This window comes from Myripristis murdjan, chromosome 3 (assembly GCF_902150065.1).
Source record: "Myripristis murdjan chromosome 3, fMyrMur1.1, whole genome shotgun sequence".
NCBI classification, from domain to species: domain Eukaryota; kingdom Metazoa; phylum Chordata; class Actinopteri; order Holocentriformes; family Holocentridae; genus Myripristis; species Myripristis murdjan.
This window is the reverse complement of record NC_043982.1, coordinates 17,619,915-17,644,945: the sequence shown is the minus strand read 5'-3', so window position 1 is coordinate 17,644,945 and position 25,031 is coordinate 17,619,915. Positions and strand designations below refer to the sequence as shown.

The 25,031-nt window shown below is 39.3% G+C and overlaps 2 protein-coding genes across 2 annotated transcripts; one reads left to right on the top strand and one right to left on the bottom strand.

Annotated features, from left to right (window-relative positions):
- Positions 1-1,172: 1,172 nt before the first annotated feature.
- On the bottom strand, positions 1,173-11,995 carry slc7a9 (solute carrier family 7 member 9). The gene is made up of 12 exons (XM_030045740.1): positions 11,878-11,995; positions 11,286-11,433; positions 8,986-9,228; positions 8,128-8,253; positions 7,907-8,006; positions 7,739-7,783; positions 5,351-5,474; positions 5,032-5,135; positions 4,276-4,372; positions 3,875-4,024; positions 3,459-3,633; positions 1,173-2,907 (listed from the first exon to the last, which is right to left on the bottom strand). Exons 1-12 carry the CDS (start codon positions 11,992-11,994, stop codon positions 2,846-2,848), a joined length of 1,491 nt encoding a protein of 496 aa, XP_029901600.1. The 5' UTR covers position 11,995; the 3' UTR covers positions 1,173-2,845.
- Positions 11,996-18,834: 6,839 nt separating this feature from the next.
- Positions 18,835-24,693, top strand: nudt19 (nudix (nucleoside diphosphate linked moiety X)-type motif 19). The gene is made up of 3 exons (XM_030048202.1): positions 18,835-19,720; positions 21,292-21,499; positions 22,139-24,693. Exons 1-3 carry the CDS (start codon positions 18,944-18,946, stop codon positions 22,357-22,359), a joined length of 1,206 nt encoding a protein of 401 aa, XP_029904062.1. The 5' UTR covers positions 18,835-18,943; the 3' UTR covers positions 22,360-24,693.
- The last annotated feature ends 338 nt before the right edge of the window (positions 24,694-25,031 follow it).

The following is a 25,031-nucleotide window of genomic DNA, read 5'->3' as shown; positions in this document are numbered from 1 at the left end:
AGATATGCAGACATGCTTTAGAAAACAATAAATGTCCCAGTTCACCTCCTCATGTATGACTGATACACCATGTGTGTTTCCATGTCACTGTCCTTGCTATGTCCCAAGCTGATTACTTGAGATTTCCTTAAACCACTATTATTTGCTCCCAACAGAACATACTGTCCTCTCTCATCAGTGCACTAATGGTCTGTAATCAGAATTAAACCCTTAGATAGATTCTTAGATTCTGCAATATCACTCTCCTATCCCATTACGTGAATTTGTCTGGAATTATTCATCTGACAATCCTGTTTTTCACAGTAAGTTAGAGTAAACAGGAAGATATTGGATCCTCTATATTTTAGCGATATTGAAAATGATAATTCAATCATTTTTTCTCCAAATACTTCACAGTTTTGTGCACTTTCAGGTGACATGTTTCCTTGAAACTGTCTACACAGTCAGAGCAATGGTAAGGTCTCTCTCTCTTGTATAAACATGTACAAACTGGCAATCTGGAAACTCTGGCAAATGACAGATGGGCTGGCTACAAAGCCAGCAAAGTGGAGACAAAAATGTAGGGGGGAAAAAAATTGTTGGGAAGAAAAAAAATGTGGGGAAAAAAATTTTGACCTGGAGCACGGTCCAAATGGTCAGTAGTCTACATACTGTAAGGCAGGTGGAAGAAGTGCTAACCTCATCCTCCCCCCACCAATTCAAGTGGATGCATCCATCCATGATATGACAGAGGTCAAGCAGGAAATAACCAAATCAGTAGAGAATGAATGGAATCTTAAAGTTGTGAGTGTGGGATGAATGGATGGATGGATAAAGCTTAAAAAAGGCGGAGCAGAGAAAGTCTCAAGGGTGATGCTGCAACATGTGTTAAGCTAACATATTTTCTGTAAATTCATTGAAATTCAGTAAGAATAAATTACGGAGCATTATCAAAGTTCTGAAGCCTTCAAGAAAGGCATTCATACGGCTTTGGACGCTATATGGAATAATTGGCAGAATGACAGAGAAGAGCACAGAGGTGAGACGCCTTCTCACCATCTGAGGTAGGACATGCTATTCTGTTCTATTTGTTATTTTTTTTTAAAGCCTCTTAAATAGCATTCCAACTGATGACAGCTCAGTGGTGTCATATGTTGCTCACAAATCCAAGCTTTTATTACAAAGACCAACAGGATTGAAGCAGGGGAATATTTTTCATTGATTATTCATAATATACACATGTATTTTAGTCAAGTCAGTTTATTCACAGAGCACATTCAAAAATAAATGTTGACCAAAGTGCTTTACAAAGAGATTAAAATCACTATCAAACAATAACAAAGAAATGATACAATATTAACACAGGAATGATCAAATAAAAACACAGGCATAAATACGGGGCTATAAGTAAACTAATAAAAGCATAGAGTAACTCGGCAAAATCATAACACAAGAAACATTGCACAAACAGCAGCAAGTTTTAAAGGTGTCAGTCAAGGGGGAAGCTCTAACTGTACGTGGCAAATTATTCCACAGTTCAGGGCCAACAACTGAAAATGCTCGATCATCTCTGGTTTTTCACTTGATGTGTAAACTAGAGCACAAAGATTGGCCAGCAGATCTTAGGGGTCTGGAGCTGGAACGGGGGAAAAACAGTTTGTAGATATAACCTGGTGCCAGTCCATGCAGTGCTTTAAAAACATAAGCATTCTGAACCAGTTGTAGGTGAGATAGGGCTGACCGACTCCCATATAGAGAGAACTGCAGTAGTCACCATGAGAGGAAGTAAGGGCGTGAATTATAGTTTCTAAATCTCTACTGGACAGGAATGATTTTAATTTTCCTATTGCTCTAAGATGAAGAAGTCAGTTCTGGCAACTGAGTTCAAAGTTTGCACTGAATCAATGATAACATTCAATGGCAGATGATAACTTTACATGATAACTTTACATTCAATGGCTGAGGTCAGAGGACAGTGATTGTGACTGCGGAGTTTTCTGCAGGGCCGAAGACGAAGACCTCAGGTTTTTTCTGGTTTAATTTAAGAAAGAGATGCAATTTAAAGGGTATTAACACTGCTGGGATCACACGGTTTCAGTGGGAGGTACAGCTGGGTGTCATCAGCATAATAATGATAGGATATGATATTTTCTGAAAATAGACCCCAGAGGAAGCATATACAGGGAAAACAAAAGATGGCCTATAATAGGGCCTTGTGGTACTTCACAGGGCATGGATGCGGAGGGAGAGGATACATTATCAGCTTTAACAGAAGCTGATCGTTTTGGAGGTAGGAGGCAAACAACTGAAGTGCTTGTCCCTGAAATAAAATGGTTAATGTGGTCCAAGAGGATGGAGTGACAGACTCTTGAAGACAGCCAGGAAATCTAGAAGAATTAAGGGCCATTTTTTTTAGTACTATTAAGCTCTTGGTACTACTTACAAACTGACTCATGGCAAATATGCCACCCCATTAGGAGGTGGCATATTTAGTGGCAGTATGTCACCCCAAGACAACTTCAAGCACAGAGAAAAATATGGCTGGCAAACCAGCTCTACCACACCTCCAGTAAAATATACATTTGTTTTCATTACAGGAGATGTATCCCTGTATTATTCTCTAGAATCAAGAATCTTCCACTTTTCTGCCTTGGACACAAATGAGAAATTTAACATCTCAAGTTGGCAAACAGGCTCATAAAAAAAGCGGCTGCACCACTACTTTTGCCAAACCTAGCATAAATGAACTTTGACCCACTCTGGGTACCAGGTTGCTGGAGCCCTTAGTTTGCAAAGCCAGGCTCTCCACATTTCAGGGCATCATAGTCCAGTAGAATGATTTCCTGGCTGTCAACTGTCTCCATTGTTACTCATTTTTCTCAGGAGGCACCACTTCCATCAGCAACTGGAGATGCATGGTGATGGGCCCTATGGGAGAGTGGAGGTCAAAGGTTACATGATGCATCAACACTACAAGGGTCCATTAAGTGCTGCTCATTAATTGACTTGCTTTTATGGAGCATCATGTATTAAATACTTGATGGACATAGAACTCAACAGATGAATCGTAATGATTTGAAGAAAATTTCAAATTTAACTAAATTTCACATGGATACAAGAGAAAAACACAAGCTGTTTATTTTATTTCTTTGACCCTCACATTGGACTGCCAGTTAGTGGTTGACTTTATTTCTAATTATATTTACAAGAACTAAATGTCTATGTGATGCTCCTCTCACAGAGGGCTATAACAGTGTTTATTAAGTCAAGCTGATTTTGACTGTTTAACTGTTGCTATTAAACCCTTCTACTGGCAACAGAGGGACATATAATAGCAAATGATTAACACTCAAATATAGAAAAAGCTTACAGTATCATTACCTCATCTCAGCAATACAACCACTTCTTGAACTAACATCACATCACTGTATTGGGTCAGGTCTGCTGTTGTTACACAGGATTAAGATTTAAGGACTCACTCATGAAGTTGCTTGCCCAGCTGAACTTGCAGTAGATGAAAAAGTAGTAGAAGATGAGACCACTGAAGATGAAGATAGTGCAGTAGAGGTATTCCAAATCTGGCTTATCAATGATGGGAGCCAGGACCAAGTAGCAGGACATTAGAACCATTAGACCAGCTACAACTATCGGCACCTAGGAACAAACAAAAAATTACCCAGGGTGACATATAAGACGAGGATCAGACAAAAACTAAGATTGAAAAGGGTATGACAAAAACAGGCAAAAATGCTGACATTTCACAGATTAAAACTGAACAAAAATCTGAATGTGTTCAAAAACTAAACCACAAAAAGACTAATAAACAGTTGATTCAAAACACAAAATCAACTTGTAAATACTTCCAAAATGAATGCTGCCATTGATAGTGCCTCACCTTCACTGGTCTATGGAGCTCCTTCCTAGTGAAACGCATGACAATGAGAGCCAAGGTTGTCAAACCATAAAACACCCACTGCGCAAAGCTGAAGTAGTTAATCAGGGTGTTGATATCTGCTGGGATAATGTAGAAAACAGACAAAATCCCCTGAAACAGAGAATAATAATATGGTGATGGTGAATTAGTTGTTCATATTAGTTATTTGTAATATCTTGTCCACCTATGCCCATATGTTATTCAATTTCTCAAAGGGTTTTAACAGCTTTCAATGGCTCAAGGACACATACAGTAAATGGTCATGCAAAGTTTCAGCAGCAAACCCATATTTCATAAACATTCAAAATATAATTATTTCTTTAGTACTATACGGATGAGCATGTAAAACATTCAGGACTCACATTGAATATGAGTGCAGGGGATGGGGTGCAGTACTTGACACTGATGTAGCTCAATATTTTCACCATGTGACCCTCCCTGCCAGCCACATAGGTCAGTCTGTGAGAATAAGCAATTAGAATGTGTTTGTTACAGTAGGCAAAGCAATATTGACAACTAATTTCTGTGTAATGTCTGTAAAGTAAGTAAGTAAAGTTTATTCATAGAACACATTTAAACAGAGCTCAAGCTGACCAAAGTGCTGTACAAAGGACATTAAATACAAAATCAATAGTGAATAATAAATTGATCAACAACGACAAACAGCAAAGGACACATGTGGAGTTATAGGCATAGTGGGCCAAGACAGCCAGTGAATAAATAGGTGTCTTTAGCACTGATTTCAAAACAGAGGTGGAGGGAGCACATCTAATGTCTAATGTTAAGTTTTAGTTGTGACCGTGGAACATACAAGACAGAATAGTTGTCATATCTAAGAGACCTTGGAGCTGAATGCCAGTGAATTAGGTCTGTGATATAATGTGGAGCCTGACCATTAAAAGCCTTGAATGCAATCAGCAAGATTTTAAATTGCATCCTAAAATATACAGGAAGCCAATGAAGAGAGGCTAGGACTGGGGGGATGTGCTCACATGCTTTTTAGTCCAGGTCAGCATCCTTGCAGCTGCATTTCGGATCGTCTTCCAAAGCTCTCTCCATGTTTTGTTTTGTGTTTTTTACTTGCTACATTTGATCTATGTTGTTATTGTTGTCATTACCTGCCGGCAGTGAAGCAGCTCCCATTGGCAGATCCAAACGTGGAAAAAACAACAAAGACAGGAACAACCCAAGACAAAGGATAAAGGACTCTGTCTCCAAAAGTCTGCACAAACAAATCCAAAGGGAGCAAAATGAGTTTACACCAAGCCTTTATTGAGGTGTAATCTAGAATTCTTTAGAAAAACATTAAGAAAGAGAAGAACAGAAAAACATTACTTTTTTTCTCTTCAGCAGGACTTCAACAAGTGAAAACCAAGGAAATTTTAACAAGCTCCATGATGTCTAACTAGTGCTATCACCACGGCAGCCCTCTCTTACCATAGCAACAGCTGGAGATAGCAGCAGTTCGGTGGTGGTCATAACAGTGAAGTAAGCGATGTTCACCATCACATAGCACGCAGACACCAAAGGGATCCCAATGAGGATGGCAAGCGGCAAGTTCCTGACACAATTAGGGAATAAATAAATTCAAGTAGCACAGTGTAAAAACACTGCAACGTGAAAATTATTTTGTAACAAACTTTGTTGTGTGGAATTCAAAACAGGACAGCTGCGAGGTGCTGCGGGGGGAATGTATTTGTCAGACCCCCAACCCTACATACCTTCACCAATAAGGACTAAGGGTAAGTCAGAAAATTATAGTAAGGGAAACATAGTCATAGCTGAGGATAGTGATGGATTACCTAAACAACAACCACCACGCCTCTGTAGGAAATAGCTAAGAAAGCAAAGGCAAAAGTTAATTAATCAAGCCAAAGTCAGAAGCTGAGGGAAAAACAGATGAGGGAAAAGAAGAAACCCTAGGCATTACCAAATGCCCTAACCCCAGAGCTGCTGTTGAGCCAAAGTTGCACGTCTATAGAGTGTGGAGGCCACATAAGCTAAAGGCAGCTGTGGCAGAAATACCCACCCATAAAAAATAATGGTAGCAGCCATTAAAAGAATTGTTGCAAGGTGTATGCCTTAAATTGCAGGGTTAGGAGTTTATTTTCTCTCAGATCCCATAATAGCAGGATATAAAAGGAAATTTTGATTCAACTAAAACCTGGTCCACTGAACTAATGACAGAACAGTTACTCAGCTCAGGGATTCTGGCACACTGCTCCAGTTCTGCATATAAGACACCCATCTTCCCTGTAAAAAAGGCTAACGGAGTATCATGGCACTTGGTGAAAGACTTCTGTGCTGTAAACAAAGCAATGTATGCGTGGGCACCTGTCATGCCAAACCCAGTCGCTATCCTCGCCACTATTGGTAATTGAACCCATTGCTCTGTCAGTGACTTGGCAAATACCCTTTTCAGCATCCCAGTCCATCCAGATTCACCATTATTTGTTAGTGTGTTCACCAAATGAACAGGAATTCATAAAAGACAAACAAAATCTCTTAAAATATTCTGTTCTTGAATCTTGCCACCTATCATCGCATCTTTGCCCCAATCCAGACATGTGTTTTGGCTATGCTGTTGGTGGTGTTCAAGATTTTGGTACATTGTGAAAAAATACAGGGTTTCTGACCTCACCTGGGCACACCTATTCTGTTCCCACCCTGTTGGAGGCTATTCTTTTCCCATCATCCATACCTTTTTGTAAGTACCAGTAAAAAAAAAAAAAAAAAAAAAAAAAATCAGTCAAAAGTTCAAATGGCCAGGCTACAATGCAAAGATCTTAATCAACAGCAAGTTTTGTGGTTCAGAAGGAGCTTAAAATATTGCTGGCTCACTTCCAGTTGATTATCTATTAAAGCTAGCCTCTAGTGGTAATATGTTATAGTTTTAACATGTTAACTAGATTCATTTACAGTATATAGAGTATTGGTTTTAGTCACAGTCTTTCAATATTTTCATTGATAAACTGATTCAGTTAAAAAAAAAAAAGTTCATCTAGGACTTTTAATCAGCTTAAAGGTGAACACTTCACATTGAACCTTTATATTAACTAGGCCACAGAATGAGTGGGTAGGAATGTATGACAAGCAATGGGGGGGGGGGGGTGAGGGGGGTTCTCTCTTTTTTTCTTTGTTTCTTTCTTTTCTTCCTCTTTGTTTTTTCACATTCCTTTAGTTAAACCTGGACTATGCTCCTTGTAACCAAAGTGAACAGAAAATTCTAGTTCTGTGGTCGAGGTTTAACTATGGATCACAGCCTCAGTGACAGAATACAGGCAGAGACATGGTTGGAAGGAAACAAATATACAATGATTATTGACAAATTCACAATAAATCAACAGAATTTTTTTTTTCATTGCAGGGAAAGTGGGGCGTAGGTCTTTCAGGAGATGATATGAACACTACTATTGCTACTACTACTGCTACTACTGCTAACAACAACAACAATAATAATAATAATAATAATAATAACATTATGACAAGAAGAAGAAGAAGAAGAAGAAGAAGAAGAAGAAGAACAACAACAACAACAACAACAACAACAACAACAACAACAACAACAATAATACACACTAAAACAGATTTGATTTTTGCATTCCTTAATGCTAATCCTACTAGGTTGCAGAGTTCAGTCATTAAGATGTGTGTGATGTGTGCATGACGTGGAAGTGCCTCTCCATTATGGATGCGACAAAGGGTTGCCTTTTGAAACAGTGCAGTGGCAGAGAAACCCACAAGATGCAACTTCCAGCTTAAAAACAAGACAAAAACAAGACAATTTCATGTTTGGCACCCTATAATCTCTTTAGTTTATCTTACCTGTATGGATTCTTCAGCTCCTCTGTGATGAAATTCAGCTGATTCCTGTAAAAAAAAAAAAAAAAACAAGGGATACATTTACATTATCTCTGTTATCCTGCACCATTTGCCTTGAGAAGACATAACACTTCATTGCCATGAAACAGAATAGAAGAAATAATGTGTTACCATCCATCGTAAGCCCAAAGCCCATTGTAAAATGCCAGTCCAATTGCTCCAACAGAGGGTGGTGAGCCCTCAAAGGCATGTGACAGAGTCTCTGTGTTTCCTGGACATCAACATACAATAATAGATAAAGACAACAATGTCATCAATGGATTCATCAAAGATCAAAGATTGGAAAGGCAGTGCTGCTTATCATTGGCCGTGGATAATACAAGAAAGCCCACCTTTTGCCAAGAGAACAATGCCAGCTCCCACAATTACAAGAATGATGAAAAGTTTGGCTGCAGTGAAGAAATTCTGGACATAGTTTGCCAGCTTGACACTGAAACAGTTGACTATGACGATCAACCCTGAGAGGACACAAGATCGACAGCAACATACATTATAACAGGACAACATATGAGACATTTGTATTTAGACACTGAAAATTTATGGGATCATTCAAAGAGGATTTTTTTATTTTAGTTTTTATTTCAAGCGCGTTTCGCGAACCTGATGATGCATTTCACTACAGGCGAAACACGTTGTTCACTCGAAATAAAAATTAAGTAAAGTCAACACGGTGTGCGGTAGCCGGTTACTCACTTTTATGATTCTACAGACTATCCTGTGACCTACCAGCACCCAATCCGAAGCTGTGCATGGATATTTGGACTTGATCATTTAAAGACAAGTCATGACTACCTCTGAAAAGAGAGCTGTATGTTTTTTTTCCAAAAAGCTATTGGCAGATTTGCATGAAACTTGATGAAAAAGTTGATCATGGAATAAGGACGAACTGGTTAATTTTTTTACTCTGATTGGCCAAAGTGGGGCATGGCAGTGGCCATGGTTTCACCTAAAAATGCATGTAACTTTCACACAACATCATCAGTCCAAGGTTGTTGAATGGTTGGTCATGTGGCAGTGAAGCACAGATTAGCTTTTCACACTGATGAACCAAAGGGAAGTGTAGTGGTAGTGGTTCTTGTGTGTACTATTTTTAATTACTCTGAGACTAAATAATTCATAATTTCTACAATGACTGCTACCATATATATGCTATAGTTCTGTTCAATGACAAGCTCAAAATTACGACTCACATATAGCTGCTGCTGACAGACACTTGATAACAACAGCAGGAGGGGTGCATCCTGGGTAGAAAGGTGCGGAGGCATATTCTGCAAAGCTGAGAGAGATGATGGCGAAGGAGGACGGCTTTAGGACCATCACCGTGGTCCAGGAGTACAGGTACGCTACAATCGAGCCAAAAGCCTCCAGCAGATACGGATACTCCCCCCCTGATTTGGTGATCATGGTGCCAAGCTCAGCATAGCACAGCGCTCCTGTGTAGACACACACACACACACACACACACACACACACACACACAGACCAAAACAAATATAAGAGGAAACTCCCAGCTTGTCTCTTGGTAAATCTAAAAATTCAAGTGAGGCTCTATCAGCTCAATCCCCCTCTATCAGAGGGTCAGACACTCAAAACTGGACTCCACGACCAATTTATTTAGTACAGTTTCTAATCATACCAGCAATTCAATCCCTTTCCCTGTTTGACCCGTTCCCTTTGTGTACCACTTGCAGTAATCTATTTTGTGCTGGTATGTACTAATCTAGATATTGCCTTACACACACACACACATACACACACACACACACACACATACTTTGTGATGAACTTGTTTTGTTAAAGATACTTCATCAATACATTTAATTGGACTTGATATTCTGTTTCTTTGCCCAGAATTAAAGACCAGCTTTGTTTAGGAAAAAAAGAAAAAAAAAAAAAAGCTTCATAAAAGTCTTGGCATCGTTCCATTTAACAAACCTCTTACAGCAATATTTCTACTATGAACTAGAGTGAATTGCACAATATGTCTGTATTGTTGTACACAAACAGACTGACTGCAGAACTAGAACACACTGTTACAGTAAATTCCTCAGCTCCGATGCAAAGCTACACACATTCCAACAGCTTTAAAATCATTTCGCTGACACTTTACTGAGGTCTGGTTCTTTGTACCGGCTTTGAAATGAGGTAAGCTAGCCTATATCTGGTGGTTTGACTTTATTTATGCAGCAATTTGTTATTTTCCAATTTAAAATGTCTAGTTTGGACTTCTCCTTTTAAAATTGCATGGAAAAGATTATATGTAATGAAGATTTCTTTTCCAAAAAGTATGTCAGCAACTTTCATTCAGTACATTTTAAAATATTTACTTTTTCCTTTTACTTAAGTAGGTGTTTACCTCAGTACTTTTACCTGTACTTAACTAAAATATCAGTACTTTTCTCTGTAGTATCAATGCCTCTACTTAAGTGAGGCATTGATAAAAAAAAATAAAATAAAATACATAAACTAAATCTTTCTCAACATTTGACACAGTTAATAGCCACACTGCAGTACAAGGAGTCAGTGATTTGAAGGGGTTGAGGGAGAATGCCATCGCCCTTGTGAGGAAAATGACCAAAATGCATCCTCTTTATTGACCAGATATCCCCACAATCTTTTCCCTAGTAACAGAGCGACTGCAGGGGAAGAGGGGTTGGGTTGTAGTCTGTCTGACTCTCACTGGTCCTTCATCTGACTGAGGATTGTGTCAGTCAGAGTCTAAGGCCCCGACCATGGCTCTGAAATATCAGTACCCTAACCGTGCTGCGTATTTATAAATCCATGACGTGTCAGATGCATTAATAATTGCAAATTTGAAAAAATAAACATTATTAAAATGCTTAATGTCCACAACCAGTACAAGAACAGGCCTACACAAAATATATATTTGGCCTAAGAGCAGTTCTATCAAAACAAAATTATAATTACAATAGTAACTAGGGCTAGGCTTATATGATAATGTTATGATATGATATGATATGATACACCGTTAAAAAAAAACAACAATTTTAGTAGGAGAATGAAGATAATTGGATAAAATGGAACTGTAGACTGAGACATGTCACATGGTTAGGGGGCAGCGTGGCTCAGGAGGTAGAGCAGGCAGCGTGGTAATCAGAGGGAGTGTGTCAAAGTGTCCTTGAGCAAGACACTGAGCCCCTAACTACCCCTGATAGGCAGTTTGGCACCTTGTATAGTGGCCTCTAGTCTACAAGAACAAAATACCTATTGAAAAAACAAAATACCTATTAAAAGGAAGCCCCTTCCGAAATATGCAGATCATGCAGAACATGCAGATTTTTTTTTTTTTTTAGGAATTTGAATATCTTGTTCATGATTTATATTGCTGTCCTCTTCCATTTTGGGGGCAGGTTCTTATAGTAAAAGAGTTTGCATTAGGGAATCAGGGAAGTCTTTCAATGTGTGTGTGGATCAGTGTGTTTTTGTGTGTATTTGCACAAAGATGTGCTGGTTTGGTTGCTCTCCTCACCCAAAGTGGACAGCACCCCGCAGCCAGTCCAGACAAGCAGGCAGGGTCCCACAGCCCCTGAGTACAACAGAACAGCCTTAGGAGAAATGAAGATCCCTGAGCCAATCATAGTCCCCACGATCAAGGAGACGCCACTCACCAGACCCACCTACACACACACACACAAACAAGAAGGAAAGGTGAAGGAAGCAGATGTTATTTCAATGCTCAGATTTACACCTCTTTGAATCTTAACTTCAGGCCACTTGCGGTCCCTTTTGATTTCCCTTCAAACCAGGCCCTGGGTCTGTGGCCTAGAAAGTGTGGACAGCACCACTGAGTGGATCAGTGTGGAGTTAATATGAGGAGATGGTTGTTATGGCACTGCCTGGTACTGCCCCCTCAACCTGCCTTATTTGTGAAAGGATAAGGATGGTGAGAGCTTTCGGTGTGAACATCTTATGAGGCTCTTTCTCAGGAGCTCACTTGCATACAAAGAACAGGCAGACAGACACGGACACACAGGCACATGAACATGCAGTCACTCTCTCTCTCTCACACACACACACACACACACACACTCACATCCTGAGCATAATGCCTTTTTCCTTACATCTTTTTGAAGCATAGTGGCCTTCACAGGCTTTTCCTGTGTGATCTGAGAGTCCATTCCATGGTTGAAGCGGCCGTTCTCGGGCTCTTTTCTGTTCCTCATGTTGTCCTCGGCCATGTCACCCTGCTAACATACACACACGTGCATAAGGATGTATAGATGCATGCACCAGTTAATTGGAAGGAACACACACACACACATACACACACACACCAGTTAAACACATGTCACCATTGTGTGGGGATTTTAATTCGAAGGTGATGTGCAAATTTCAGTAGAATTACTATGGTGGCAATAAATATTGGCTTATTAAAGAGAAGAAAGAGAATGGTTGCTCTTAATAGATCACAAATATGGAAGGTGCTCTTGGAAACAAAGCACTACAAAGAGGAAGGTATTCCAGGCACTCCAAAAATGAAAAGGCAGTGTATTTTAGTTACCATATATCACTCTGTCAGTTTTCTATCAGTTTAAGAGAGTTTTTGTGCAGTCACTATTTACATTATGAAATAAAATATATAAGTAGTGTGTGAGTGGACTGGCGCGGGAAGAGAGACACAATAAGTACATTATTGGCTTTAGTCAGTTTTGAACAGCAGAAAATGAGGTTATGGTTGTGCCGTCAGTGTGAGTGAAACTAATCATCTAACTCTTAATTCTAACGCTGCCTGTCATATCATCTACAAGCTCTGCTCAGTAATAATCTTGTTAAATCAGGAATTTAGTGCTGAGCTTAAGTCGAAATTTCTGTCCTGTTACATTACCTATAATCGAAACTGCTGACACATAGAAAACATTTCATCTATGTACTTTAGACACACACATACACACACACACACACACACACACACACACACACACACACACATTCAAATGCCCTTGTGCTGGGACATGCATGCATATAAACCATCTTTGCATGGCATGATGTCTGTCTCATATCGATCTCAGGGCAGTCTGTGAATACTGCCTGTCTGATGTAATCTTGATATCTGCCTCTGATGCTGTGCAAGTGAACTTACCTATCATGCTGTACCAAAAGCAGATTCCATCAACCTCAGTCGTGTGGTCATCAATAAATGATTGTTAATCTTGCCGTTGAATTTTAGCCAACTGGTATTATTTTATGTAGGCCTCCTTATTTACTCTCTAGACCCTCTCATTAATAAACAGCCAGGTCTTCAGCCACAGTATTCTCATCACTGCCTTGAGTTTGTCTCTCTACCTCAGCGGAAGAGGGACATACTTGACATTTAAATAGTGGCACTCTCATCCATTCATTATCAGGGACGGATTATCCCTTTGAAACCTGAATCGATGTCAGATTTCTTGTGTTTAAATGTCTTTTAATTGTGAAAGGTGCCTTTTACCAGGCATTTAACCCATTGAAACCATAACATGTTGGTTTGATTTCTTTCAAAAACATGGGGAAGAAGATGCAAGAGCAACTTAGCAAGAGATGACCTGAAAATTTGCAAGAAAGTAAGTCAAAGGTTACAAGAAAATGACCTGGAAATTAGCTGAGAAAAAAAGAAAAAGAAGGGGAAAAAAACACAGAAACAAGGAAACAAAGAAAATGACCTGAAAATGTAAAAAAAAAAAAAAAAAAGAGAGAGAGAGAGAAAGAGAAAATTATTAGAAAATTATGAAAAAAAAAATGTCCAGAACTATATTTATAATTGTATGTATAATTATATTTAAAATTATGTTACAGGAAAAATATTTTATTTTTTGACTAATTTTCAGTCATTTTCTTGTAACTTTTTCCTAATTTCAGGCTAATTTTGGGATTAATTCTTTAATTGCTCATTGCATTTCTCAGATGTTTGTGAAAGAAAACAAATGAATCTGCTCAGGTTTCAAATGGTTAAAGTGTGAGGAGGCCCTGGGCCACCCATCTTTAGAAGCACAAACAGGAATATGCTCCATCAAGATTTATTTTCCATGCAAACAAACTAAATTTCAACCTAAATTTGTCTTCATCTGGTATCATTATTTACTACCCACCATGCCATTTAAATAACTCCCAGACATGATACAGTGAGACAGCGCCATCAATGTACTTTGCAGTGATTGACTAAAGCCACACATGAGAATGTGAAGGTGCATTCAGGTCAGCCAGAGAGGCCAGTAACCGGCCAAGAAGCATTACAACAAAGAAAAACAACTAACATCAGATATTACACAGTCTGATAGACAGACGCTATGTGTGTGATTAGTTCTGATGTAAAAAAAGAACAAGCTCATTCTGTCACATTCACTGAGTACAAACTCACAAGACAAATACTACTACTATAAAAAGTATACTGCTTGATCAAAGTAAAGACATCGATATTTTAATAAATAAACTTTTCTTCACTTACACAGAATCCTGAGTTTTAAAAAATACACTTTAACCCACCAATTATGCTCCGTGAACCTTGAATGCAGCTTCTTTCAAACACAGGTATAATGTCATGAAGCCACAAATAATACTGACCCAAGTCAAGAGCAGGAGAGCAGGAAAGCTTGATGTGAATGCAAATCTCTTTGTCTCTGGGGATCTCAACTTAACTCTCTGTGACTAAGCACACTCCTATGGAGGGAGGGTCCCACATGTAGCTCCGACCGGTCAGCCTGAAAAGCCCTGGAATAGGGGGAGGTGTTTAAGGCCAGCGGAGGAAAGGAGAGTATGCCAAAGACATTCTAGCTACTGAGTCAAGACTGAACGGCACTGGTTAGAGGCTATCCACCATTTCTGAAACTATTAGTCTGTCTATTTAGTCTTTTTTTTTTTTTTAGATTATACCATTTTGAGCCTCATCTATATTTTCCAGGTTTGTAGTTTTTATTTTAACACACTTCACTGTCGAATCAACCCCACAATACGGAAAGTGTTTGAGTATTATTTATTTAGAATTTATAGCAATGTGTATAACAGATTTTATGCTGAGTTCACGTAAAAATAGACACGTGAAATGGCTCCACATCCCTCATTTCCATTGAACACTGCAAATCAAATCAGCTCTTCCACTGTTAAGTTAAATGTAATTCCCAGAATGACTAATAAAGTGCAATGTGGCTGATTCATTGACAGACACTTTTAGACGGATTCAACTCTTGCAAAACACACTCCTCTCTTAGTCTGCCTAGCCTGACTTCCTTCACAATGCCCCTTTGATTAAGACATATGATACCCATGTACACATACGCATGTGTGTGTATTTGTGTGTGTGTGTGTGTGTGTGTGTGTGTGAGTGAGTGAGTGAGTGAGTGCACGACAGAGTGTCACCACTGCTGATTCAATCTCATCTAATTTGCCTGAGGAAGACCTTTTCAAATGTCAAAATGTTGAATTTAATATAACCTCTAACGGTGGGCATTAAAACAACTTAGTGTGTCGATAACTTGTTTTCCTCAATCAATATCAGGTTCAAATACGGCTGACTTTTTTTTTTTTTTTTTTTTTTTTTTTTTAAATAATACTTCCACTTTTATCTATTTTGGATACATTACCTTCAACAAGGCTCACATGGTAAGTATACGTGTTATATTCTGTAATCCCTTCCTCTGCACTTTAGCAACCTTTTTTCCAGAGTGTCTTAACGTCTGAAAAGTCAAGCTTGCAGTGTGGTAAGGATTAGACTGTTGATCCAGGCCTCTCTTAGTGTATGTGTGTGTGTGTGTGTGTGTGTGTGTGTGTGTGTGTGTGTGTGTGTGTGTTTGAGAAACCTATCAGTCAGTTAGGGTTACAGACTGTCAGGTCTTCTAAATGGCCCGTTTGGCTAGACAACAAGAGAGGGAGGGGACAGCCAAGCTAAAGATTAAAAGAATTCATCCAAAAGATTAGATTAGATTGGATGGAAATAAGAAAAATGTTTAGGCGAGACAAAGCTATTTACACAGTTCCATGGATTGTTTTCTTTATCACCTATGTGGCCTTTAAACAAAAACTGTGATCTATTCACAAGCTGTGTTGTTGGTTGAAATAAATTACTTTACATTTGCAAACAAGGATGAATATAACTTCATCAGCTCAGCCTCAAAACAGCAAACATTTGATGGATGCTCAAGGACTTTGACCTTATTATGCTGAGATTATAATTTCAATGTGTGACATAGATAGCAGTATTTATCTCCAGATATCATGGTGTTTTGCAGAAATACAAAAAAATCTTTAATAGCAGCCTGTAAAACAGTTTGAACAGTCACAGCTGATCGACAGCCCAGTCTGGTCCCACTGTAATCTACTAGCACAACCATGAGAACACATGGCATATGAACTCAGTAACCCCGAGAACAAGAATTTATGCCCGATCACAATAACAGTCAGATCCTAAGCCTCAGTGAACCTGTCTGAAACCTCCACTCTGAGGCCATTTGTGGGCAGCAGCAATTTCACTTTCGCTAAGTTCCTGCGCTATGAATGCAGCATATCAGTTTCCTGCTAAAATCCTTTATTTCTAAGAAAGGCAAACTGTCAAGATTTTTTTTTTTTTTTTTTTTTTTTTGTGTGTTTGTTTGTTTGTTTCATGCCATTGTCAAGTGGTATGGTCCATTTTCAACTGGTATGATGTTGTGTCAGGGTAATGGAACAGTCTCATGGTGGCTGGTATAGACTTGAACATTTTAACTTTAGGAAACAATGTTATGTTGTCTGTTTGTTTGTCTGTTTGTTTGTTTGTTTGTTTTTTGTTTGTTTCTTTCTTTCTTTCTTTCTTTCTTTCTTTCTTTCTTTCTTTCTTTCTTTTTCTTTTGCAATTATGAAGCATAAACAACAGTCATAAAGTCACCGTTCCTTTTAAATCGCTTTTGCAATTTACATTTCGGCAATATGAGGAGCACCCGAGCACGGTGGAGCTGATGTGACCCTTAACCTCCACTCCTTGCAGCTCATGGAAGTGAAGCCTTCTCAGAAATTCAAACGAGCGTGGGGAAAACTACCAGCTTTGACCAATATTCCTCTGGAGCACCGTACCATGGAGAAGATGAAATGAAAAGCTGGATTGCACATATAAAGAACATGGTTTCTAAAGTGACTGGTTGGAACTGGAATGATTCAGTGGTTCATCTCATGCAAATTTATGCTTAATATGCATTAATAAGCAGTACTCAAATGAATGTACAAATAATAACAACAATTTTAGAGTTCATGGGCTATGTTCTATCGCTATCACAAAATCACTTTGTTTGAAAGCTCCTTGTAATGACATTCTTGTATAATTATATTTGTTTTACCAGGGAAACTTTCTGTGCTTTTCTTTTTTAACCTTGAACGTGATCATTTTAACCCCTTCAGACCCGCATTTTTTCTGCTGGACAAAAAAATTTTTTTTTACTGATTCTGACTCCTCTCCAACATAAAAACAAAGTGAAAAAAAAAACATTTTTGCTAACTCATGTTTTTAATAGTATTTTTTCATGTCCATTACAATGGACGCCACGACACAATGGGCGTAAAATGTCATAAAAACTTAAGAACAATAAGGCTATGTTTTTCCACATAGTAATCAATCAGGTATGACCTAAACATCTGGAACTGGATGTTTGCATATGTTTGACTCTTTGTACAGTTCTGAACATGCACATGAACACGATAGGTGTATCACAGCATGGGTAGGGAACAGCAGTGAGGTCATCACCAGGCCCAGAGCTGGTCATCACCAGGTCCGGAGAGTATAGTGTATGTAGTAGATGTATGTTGTTTTTATAGTAGGCTAATGAACTGATAACACGTTAACTTGGAATGGGATGATCCTCATGAATTGGAGGATTCTCAAAGGAAGTGTCAAAGATTGTATTGAACAGCCTGTCACGAAACTTGATTTCTTCCTTACTGGTTACTGTCATCTCCTCCTGTCCTCTGTCCTCCTCTGTCCCTATGCTGTCTGTCTCCTCTATCTCAACCTCTTCTGCCACATCAAGTTCTTCTGGCATGCATGTAACCTCTCCACTGTCCCTCTCTGAATCTAATTACCAAACAATCACATTTTTACTCATTTTATGTATTCTCGCTGTTGAACTGTTATGCATTCCATTTAGATCTTACATATAAGACATTATATTGATGAAAAACACATATGAAGAATTAAAAACACTCTTAATTTCTAATCTTATCACCTATCTCAGTCCTGGTGTCATCCTCCTCATCTCCTGAATTCATGGAGTCAAGTTTGGATAATTCCATTTACAAGACATTCATGAAAATCTTCAATTCGATACTCAACAAGAACATTATGTACAAAAAATATATATATCTAAAAATGTATAATCATGAATAATTAGACTGTGACACCATACTTTACCCATGGAAAGCTTATAGATATTTTGTTTCTTTATATACTGACACTAAACATATGTGTGTTGGCTAAACTCGCCCAACTCCTGATGTCCATTGCAATGGACATCAGACTTTGAAAAAATCCTGTAAATTAACCATATGATATATGTTCAAAATTACTTCAAATATTATCACTTGTAACAGTTACAGTTATGCTGACAGAAAATTTGTTTGGCCATCATGAACAGAAATTTATATTTTTGATTGAAAATGGGCGCTTACTCCTCCCTCTCTGCAGTCGCTCAGCCATGCTTGTCTTGTCCGATGTCTGTCACTCTCTCAGAGTGTGCTCAAAGTCATGAAATGATTTTGATTGGATAATCAGGATCCAACCAGTAACCAGCATTACTGACATCATTCAATTACCCAGTATTTATTGATTTAGAGACAGAAATATGTCATGTCCATTCCAATGGACGCAGGGTCTGAAGGGGTTAAACCACATAATGCTCAGATATTTTTGGAAAATAAATAAAATTAAAAATTGTTTCTTACATATTTCTAAGATGAGACAGAAGAATGACACAGACTGTATTTCCTCCCTTTTGTGAGTCATCCAGGCTGTAGGGGGCGCTCACAGCTGGAGAAACGGCAGGTGCTCTTGACCTTCGTGAACCATGTGACTTGAACCAAAACAAAAATCCTCCTTGTGTATGTGTGTGTGTGTATGAGCCGTTGCTGGGGTGGACACAGTTTGAACTTTTGGAGGTGTTAGGGGAGGCATTGGAGAAGCGGCCCGCGGTGCTGAGGATGAATACGGCTCTGAAACACTGGAAGGAGGCGGCGACCATCATTTTAGCCGCCGGGACGAGCCACAGAGCCGGCCTGGACATTTTATCACCACGGAGCCTGCAGAAAGGAGCCAGAGGTGGAGGGCAGCCGGCTCTGCCACACAGGTCCGCCTTTGACTACAAGGTTTTGCTGCTGAAACGAAGCAGTAAAAGCGGATTCATGCCCAATGCTTATGTGTTTCCCGGCGGGTTGGTGGACTCCTCGGACTTCTCCAGCGAGTGGCTGGACGTTTTCAAAGCTTTCAGGGACTCACCCAATTTCGGTTTGGGGAGAGTCAAGCAGCCGGCGGAGACAAGACCTCCCATCTTCGCCACTGACCGGGTCCCACTCGGCTCTCCTGTCCCGGGGGAGGTCGCCCTCCGGATTTGCGCCTTGCGGGAAACCTTTGAGGAGTCAGGTGTGCTCCTGGCGGTGTCGAAAATGGAGGAGAGCAGCTTGTTAAAAAGTATCGCCGATGAAACACATCCGCAGGTGCCCAAATTAGATGATCTGTGCGATCAGGGCGAGCTGACCAAATGGAGGTCCTTGGTCAATAAAAGCCCCTCTAACTTCATCCGGATGTGCAGAGAGCTGGACTTGCTGCCCAATATCTGGGCTTTACATGAGTGGGGCAACTGGCTGACACCCACAGGGGTGTATGGGAAGGAGAGGAGGTACGACACAGCTTTTTTTATCTGCTGCCTGCAGGCGATTCCCCACACGCTTCAGGATGAGAAGGAAATTGTGCACTTCAAGGTAATTTCACTCAGTTTGTTGGAGGAAGTATGTCAACATTTATCGCTTCCTTGCTGTTGCTGATCTGTCACGGTGCAGATCATCAGATCATCACTCCTATCAGTGTTTGAAATTCATGTCTCTCTGTGTGGGATGGATGGGAACCAGGGGAGTTAGGCGTGGAAGGAAAGTGAATATTTATTAGGCCTCTTGGTTTAGTACAGTGGTTTTCAATCTTTTTGGTGTCAAACCCCCAAACTGATGCACATCAGGCTGCGAACCCCTATTTGATAAGATGCAGACTCAAGGATCCCCATCCGAAAAGAGTTATTCCATAACTATCTGTTCTGTAGATTGGCAGATTAACAGTGAAGAGCATGAAACCTTTGGACAGAATAGTCAGTCTTATACATTCTCCCACCGGACTAACTTCTAGTCAGTGAAATAATTGTGCAGTTAAAATATTCCCCATATTCCTGCAGACCTCAGGTTAAGTAGTACTGGTTTAGTGTGATGACTGACATCACAGCAGACTGGAGCTCAGTGCTCCTTAGCCAGTGTAAACATCCAGCAGATAGAGCAGTCTGAATAATAATGTCTACCTGTGGGGTAGACATTATGGGGTCCTTGAGGAGCTCCCAGTAGTTCCTCAGCCAAGTGATAAATAGTGCAGTTTCACTGTAATTCATTATAAATTGTTATGATACAAAAATATATGCGTGATTGCTTTCAACATGTTTACACTCAACACTTGGAAACTTTTCATCAAGTGAAACAGCTAAACAATTTAATACTTAACACAAACCAACTTCTCATATCAGGGTGACAAGTAGACATGGATCATTTAAAAAGTTGGCCAATTAATGAGGCCAACATATAACATTTTGAGATAATGTTCATCTGTGATATCTGCACTCATGAGGCCAATAAATCCATCTGCTGGCAGCCTGTCAGTGTGCCTGCTGTGGAGAAATGTTAGTGCCTTATCTTCTAATAAATGCTGTTGTTAAGAACAGGAAAGTTTTATTTATTTTTCATTTTATGTACATTTTTTTTTTCAAAGTTTAGTTTTTGATTACAAAGGTACATTTATTTAGTTTAAACTTTTTTTTTAATTTAAGCTAAGTGCACTGCAGACAGAATGCCGATAAACTTAAGAAAACACAGACAAAGCTGACAATAACAGTAATGCTAAATAAATGTTCATTTAAGTTCAGCAGTTTTGTCTCTTATTTGTTATTAAAATGTTGCACTTTATTAATTAAAAAAAAAAAAACTGATATCAACATTATATATTGTCCATCGGCCACCCTGCTCTTTAAATGTCAGCATTGCCCATTAAAAAAACATACTGGTTGACCGTTAGTCACAAGTGAAAAATCACCTCAAATGGTGGTCTACACTTTAATGAATGTCAATTTGGGGGTCCTGACCATGAAGAAGTTTGAAAACCCCTGGGCTAGAAAGTACAGACCTGTTTTGTATTCCCACCCAGCAGCCTGAAGTCTGAAATCCTGCCCTCACCAATACAACTTTTTATTGTTATTGTTATTATTATTGTTCTTATCACTGCCCCTACCTGTGTGTTTCAGTGGTCCACTCCCTCAGAGATCCTCCACAGCTACCAGGCGAGGGATTTGTGGATTGCCCCGCCACAGTTCTACGAGCTCAGCCGCATCTGCCGCTTCACAGCCCTGAGTGACCTCCACAGCTTCTCCAGCCAGCGTGCCTCCGAGGGCTGTGAGCAGTGGCTGCCAGTGCGACTGGTCAAAGATAACTACTACGTGTCACTGCTGCCAGGTGCTGGCTGCCTTCCTAATCCTCTCTCCGCTCTGCACCTCCTGACCTGTGAAGCGTACCAAATGAACGTGCCTTGAACCGAGATAGTGTACTACACTATACTTACTGTGACTGCACTGACTGATGCTGATGCAGTGAAAATGTAAAATGTATATAAATACCACTCGCCTTTTAGCTTTGTGAGGCAGCCAGTCTTGTAACTTGGTGATAGTACAAGTGACATCTTTTAGCATCTTCATGTGGCACGAGTCAGGAAACCAACCAAAGCACTTATTAAAAATAATAATAATAATAAGTTTGAGGGTTGTGACTGATAGAGACCGACTTGTGGCCGTTGTCATCATTTTGCTATTGTGTTAGTCAGGAGTAGAGCCCAGCAGGTATACAATACTGTTGAAAATTTTGAAATCGCTGAGAATTTTCATGTTAAAAAGCTGTTTCTTTTTGACCATTTTGAAACCAAAACTGTTTACTGACTGAAGAAACTGCTTCCTCTTGGCACAAAAACATAAAAACTTCTGTGATACCAAGCTTTGGAACGGAAGTGTGTTTTCAGTCGATATTGACTAGTTATGGTTTACTGACAAAGTGCCCCGTCCTGTCCCCCACCCACCCTCTCTCTCCTCTGTCCTCTATAAGGTGACAGACTCTACCCAAAGGATGGCTCAGGACAGCTTAAGATTGACACAAGTGCAGACCTTCACCTGGACGATTCTCAGGAGGAGCATCCTGCCCTCCACCGCCTTGTGTTCCTGGATCCATACACGACAACAGTGCAGATCACCATCACGCCCAAGTATAACCACCTGCTGCCTGTTGTGGGGCCAGCCGTAAAACCTGGCCCCAACAGTCAGCTATGAATACCATTACACATTTTATAAGCCTCCTGTGCAATAAGATGAAAAATAACTCTTATTATTAAACAAAATAAGCTGTCAAATAACGCATTCTTATTGTAAGAAGCAGCAGTTGCAGATGGCATTAACCTTGCACATTCACACCTTGGAGCTCCACTGTGTAGTGCCTTGCTCAAGAGCTGGTACGATTAGCCAGTTTATTCCTACAGTAGACATTAACAACAAATTATACCATCATTTTGGAGCTCTGGTGTTGCACCTCCTATCTCACTCCTTTTCTAGGCAGTGAGCTAGTACATAGTACAGTTTACATTGCATTTTGTTTGGGATGCATGCATCGTGTCCTGCAAGCTTGTTGGTGCTGATGGGGAATAATACAGTAGTTGGATGCATATGCCTGTTTGTGAAGGTCAACTCATGCTTGTTTGATCCTGTATTCACACATTATGTGGTTCCATGTTGTGTTAAAAACAAGCTACACAGATCATTTATTTAAAAGTTGCTTTATAAGGTGTGAAAAATAAGAACTCTGATGCCATCAAGTTAAAACCTCTGAATGAAGTCCATGCTCATGAGATGGTTTAGACTAAATTTTTGTGGGCTCACGAATAAAGTCAGGCCCCATTTTATCAGAAGTGAGAATTAAGTCAGCGTGGTTCTAGAAGAACTTGATTTTGTTAAAACAAATTGCTATAGATTTGTAATAGCCATGTAACTTATTCATTTTGACACTTGAAGTTGAGTATGGCTTAGGAAAATCAGGGAATTGCTATTGAAGTAGGATTGCAAACCTCAGAAAATATGTTAGTAATAACTGTGAATCTGATATATCTGAGTTTACTGTTTGTATAATTTTTAGCAAACTTAATAATTGTTCCATCATCAATTCAGTTAATAATTTCACTCTGTGCCATGTGTACCTTTGATCAGAATGTATTGGTTTTGACCGAGGACCCCAGTAGAAATGTGTCTTGAACTGATATTTTTCTTCTTGGTGAAGACATAAATGTTAATCCGAGCAAATATTTCTCTCCAAAACAAATAAAATCCAAGGAAAGTTCAAACCGACACATCTTAGTGATAAATCAGCATGGTGGATGTATGGCCAAACACTTTAATATTTAAAGTGATGAGTTAGCCTCAGCTGGCTCCAGTTAGATCACTGTATCAGAAAAGTAGAGCCAGTACTCAGTAGAGCCAGGTATGGACATGTCTTACTGAGATTTAAGTGTCACTCAGGATGTATGTCACAGAAATAGGACCAGCTTTCTGTCAAAAAACAGATTTTTTTTGTTGTTGTTGTTGTGGGTATATTTTGTTTGTAAATTGTTTTAAATATCAAATTGGTGGGAAAGTTGTTAATCACATACTTTCCTATAGTTTGCTGTGGTGTCTTGTCAGCCTGAATTCTCTCATGTAAACAAATGCATAATTTTAAATATTGTTTGACTACTTTATAGACAGGAGCAAATATATAACATTGTAGTATGTATTTATACTTACTTTACATTTTTGCATAGCCGATGTATAGCTGTACACTTATTAGTTCCCACAAGGGAAATCATTATGTAACCATTTTATTTTAACCAAATTTAACTCAAAGCCATAGCAACAGGCTTACCAGATATTATATAAAATGGACTTAAAGACAACACCTACTGTCAGTAAGTGATGAGTGTGCGTGTGTGGGCCAGTGGGCTATGACCGTCCCTCTCAGTGGGAGTGCATATGTCAGGCGCAGTGTGGGTTCCACTTCCTCTCCTTTGGGTGTCCTCCTGGCTCACAGTGGCGTCCCTCATTGCATATTAATTACTCATAAGAAATAATCTCTGTCAAATGGGTTGAACCCCATCTCTGCCATTTATAAACGTTCATTTGCTGACAGCTACTAATTTGATCTCTGATGCTGTGGTAGCCGAAATCACTTTTTAAATTGTTCATGTTAGCTCGATGAACTTTATGATACTATTTTTTCTCAGTATGGTTTGTTGTTTATTTGCAAAATCACACTATGATGCATGATGGTCAGAGTATATTATGTTCAGTGGATGAGCTGAATAAAGCAGGCAGCACAATGAGCCTTTTTAAACAAAAGGCTGCTGTTTATGGCTCTGCTGTCAATCTTAATATTGGGTGTTTTGTTAAGACTGCCAAAGAAATATATTTGGCTTGAAATGTAGAAAATGTCATATTTAAAAATTTTTAGTGATTATGGGCTTGTGCAGTGAGAGACAATGTAGGATTTTCATCAGTGGAAATAAGGATGGTGGTGACCATAGCCTTATGACCACTGTTGGGCAGATTACTATGAAAAATAAAATCTCAGTTGTTGTGTGATTATTAGTCTGTTAAAAAAAATCAGTCTCTAATTACTCGATGAAACTGATGACTGATAATTTCATTCATTGGTTTTATGTGATGTGCTGATGTTTTAATATGTACATCCTTATTATAGCATCTGTGTACGCTATAGGGGGATGTTTATTATCTTAACCGCAGCCAGAACCAGAAAAAATATCTTTCCGACAGCTTGCACAACACCGCAGTTTTAAAATACTGCAACAGCTCTCAGACAGAAACCTTAAACCTCTAGAAGTGGACTGTCGCCCAGGGTTACGGTCGATGGCTTTAACACACAATGGCAGTAAGGCCAGAGAAGATGAAGCAGCCTGATT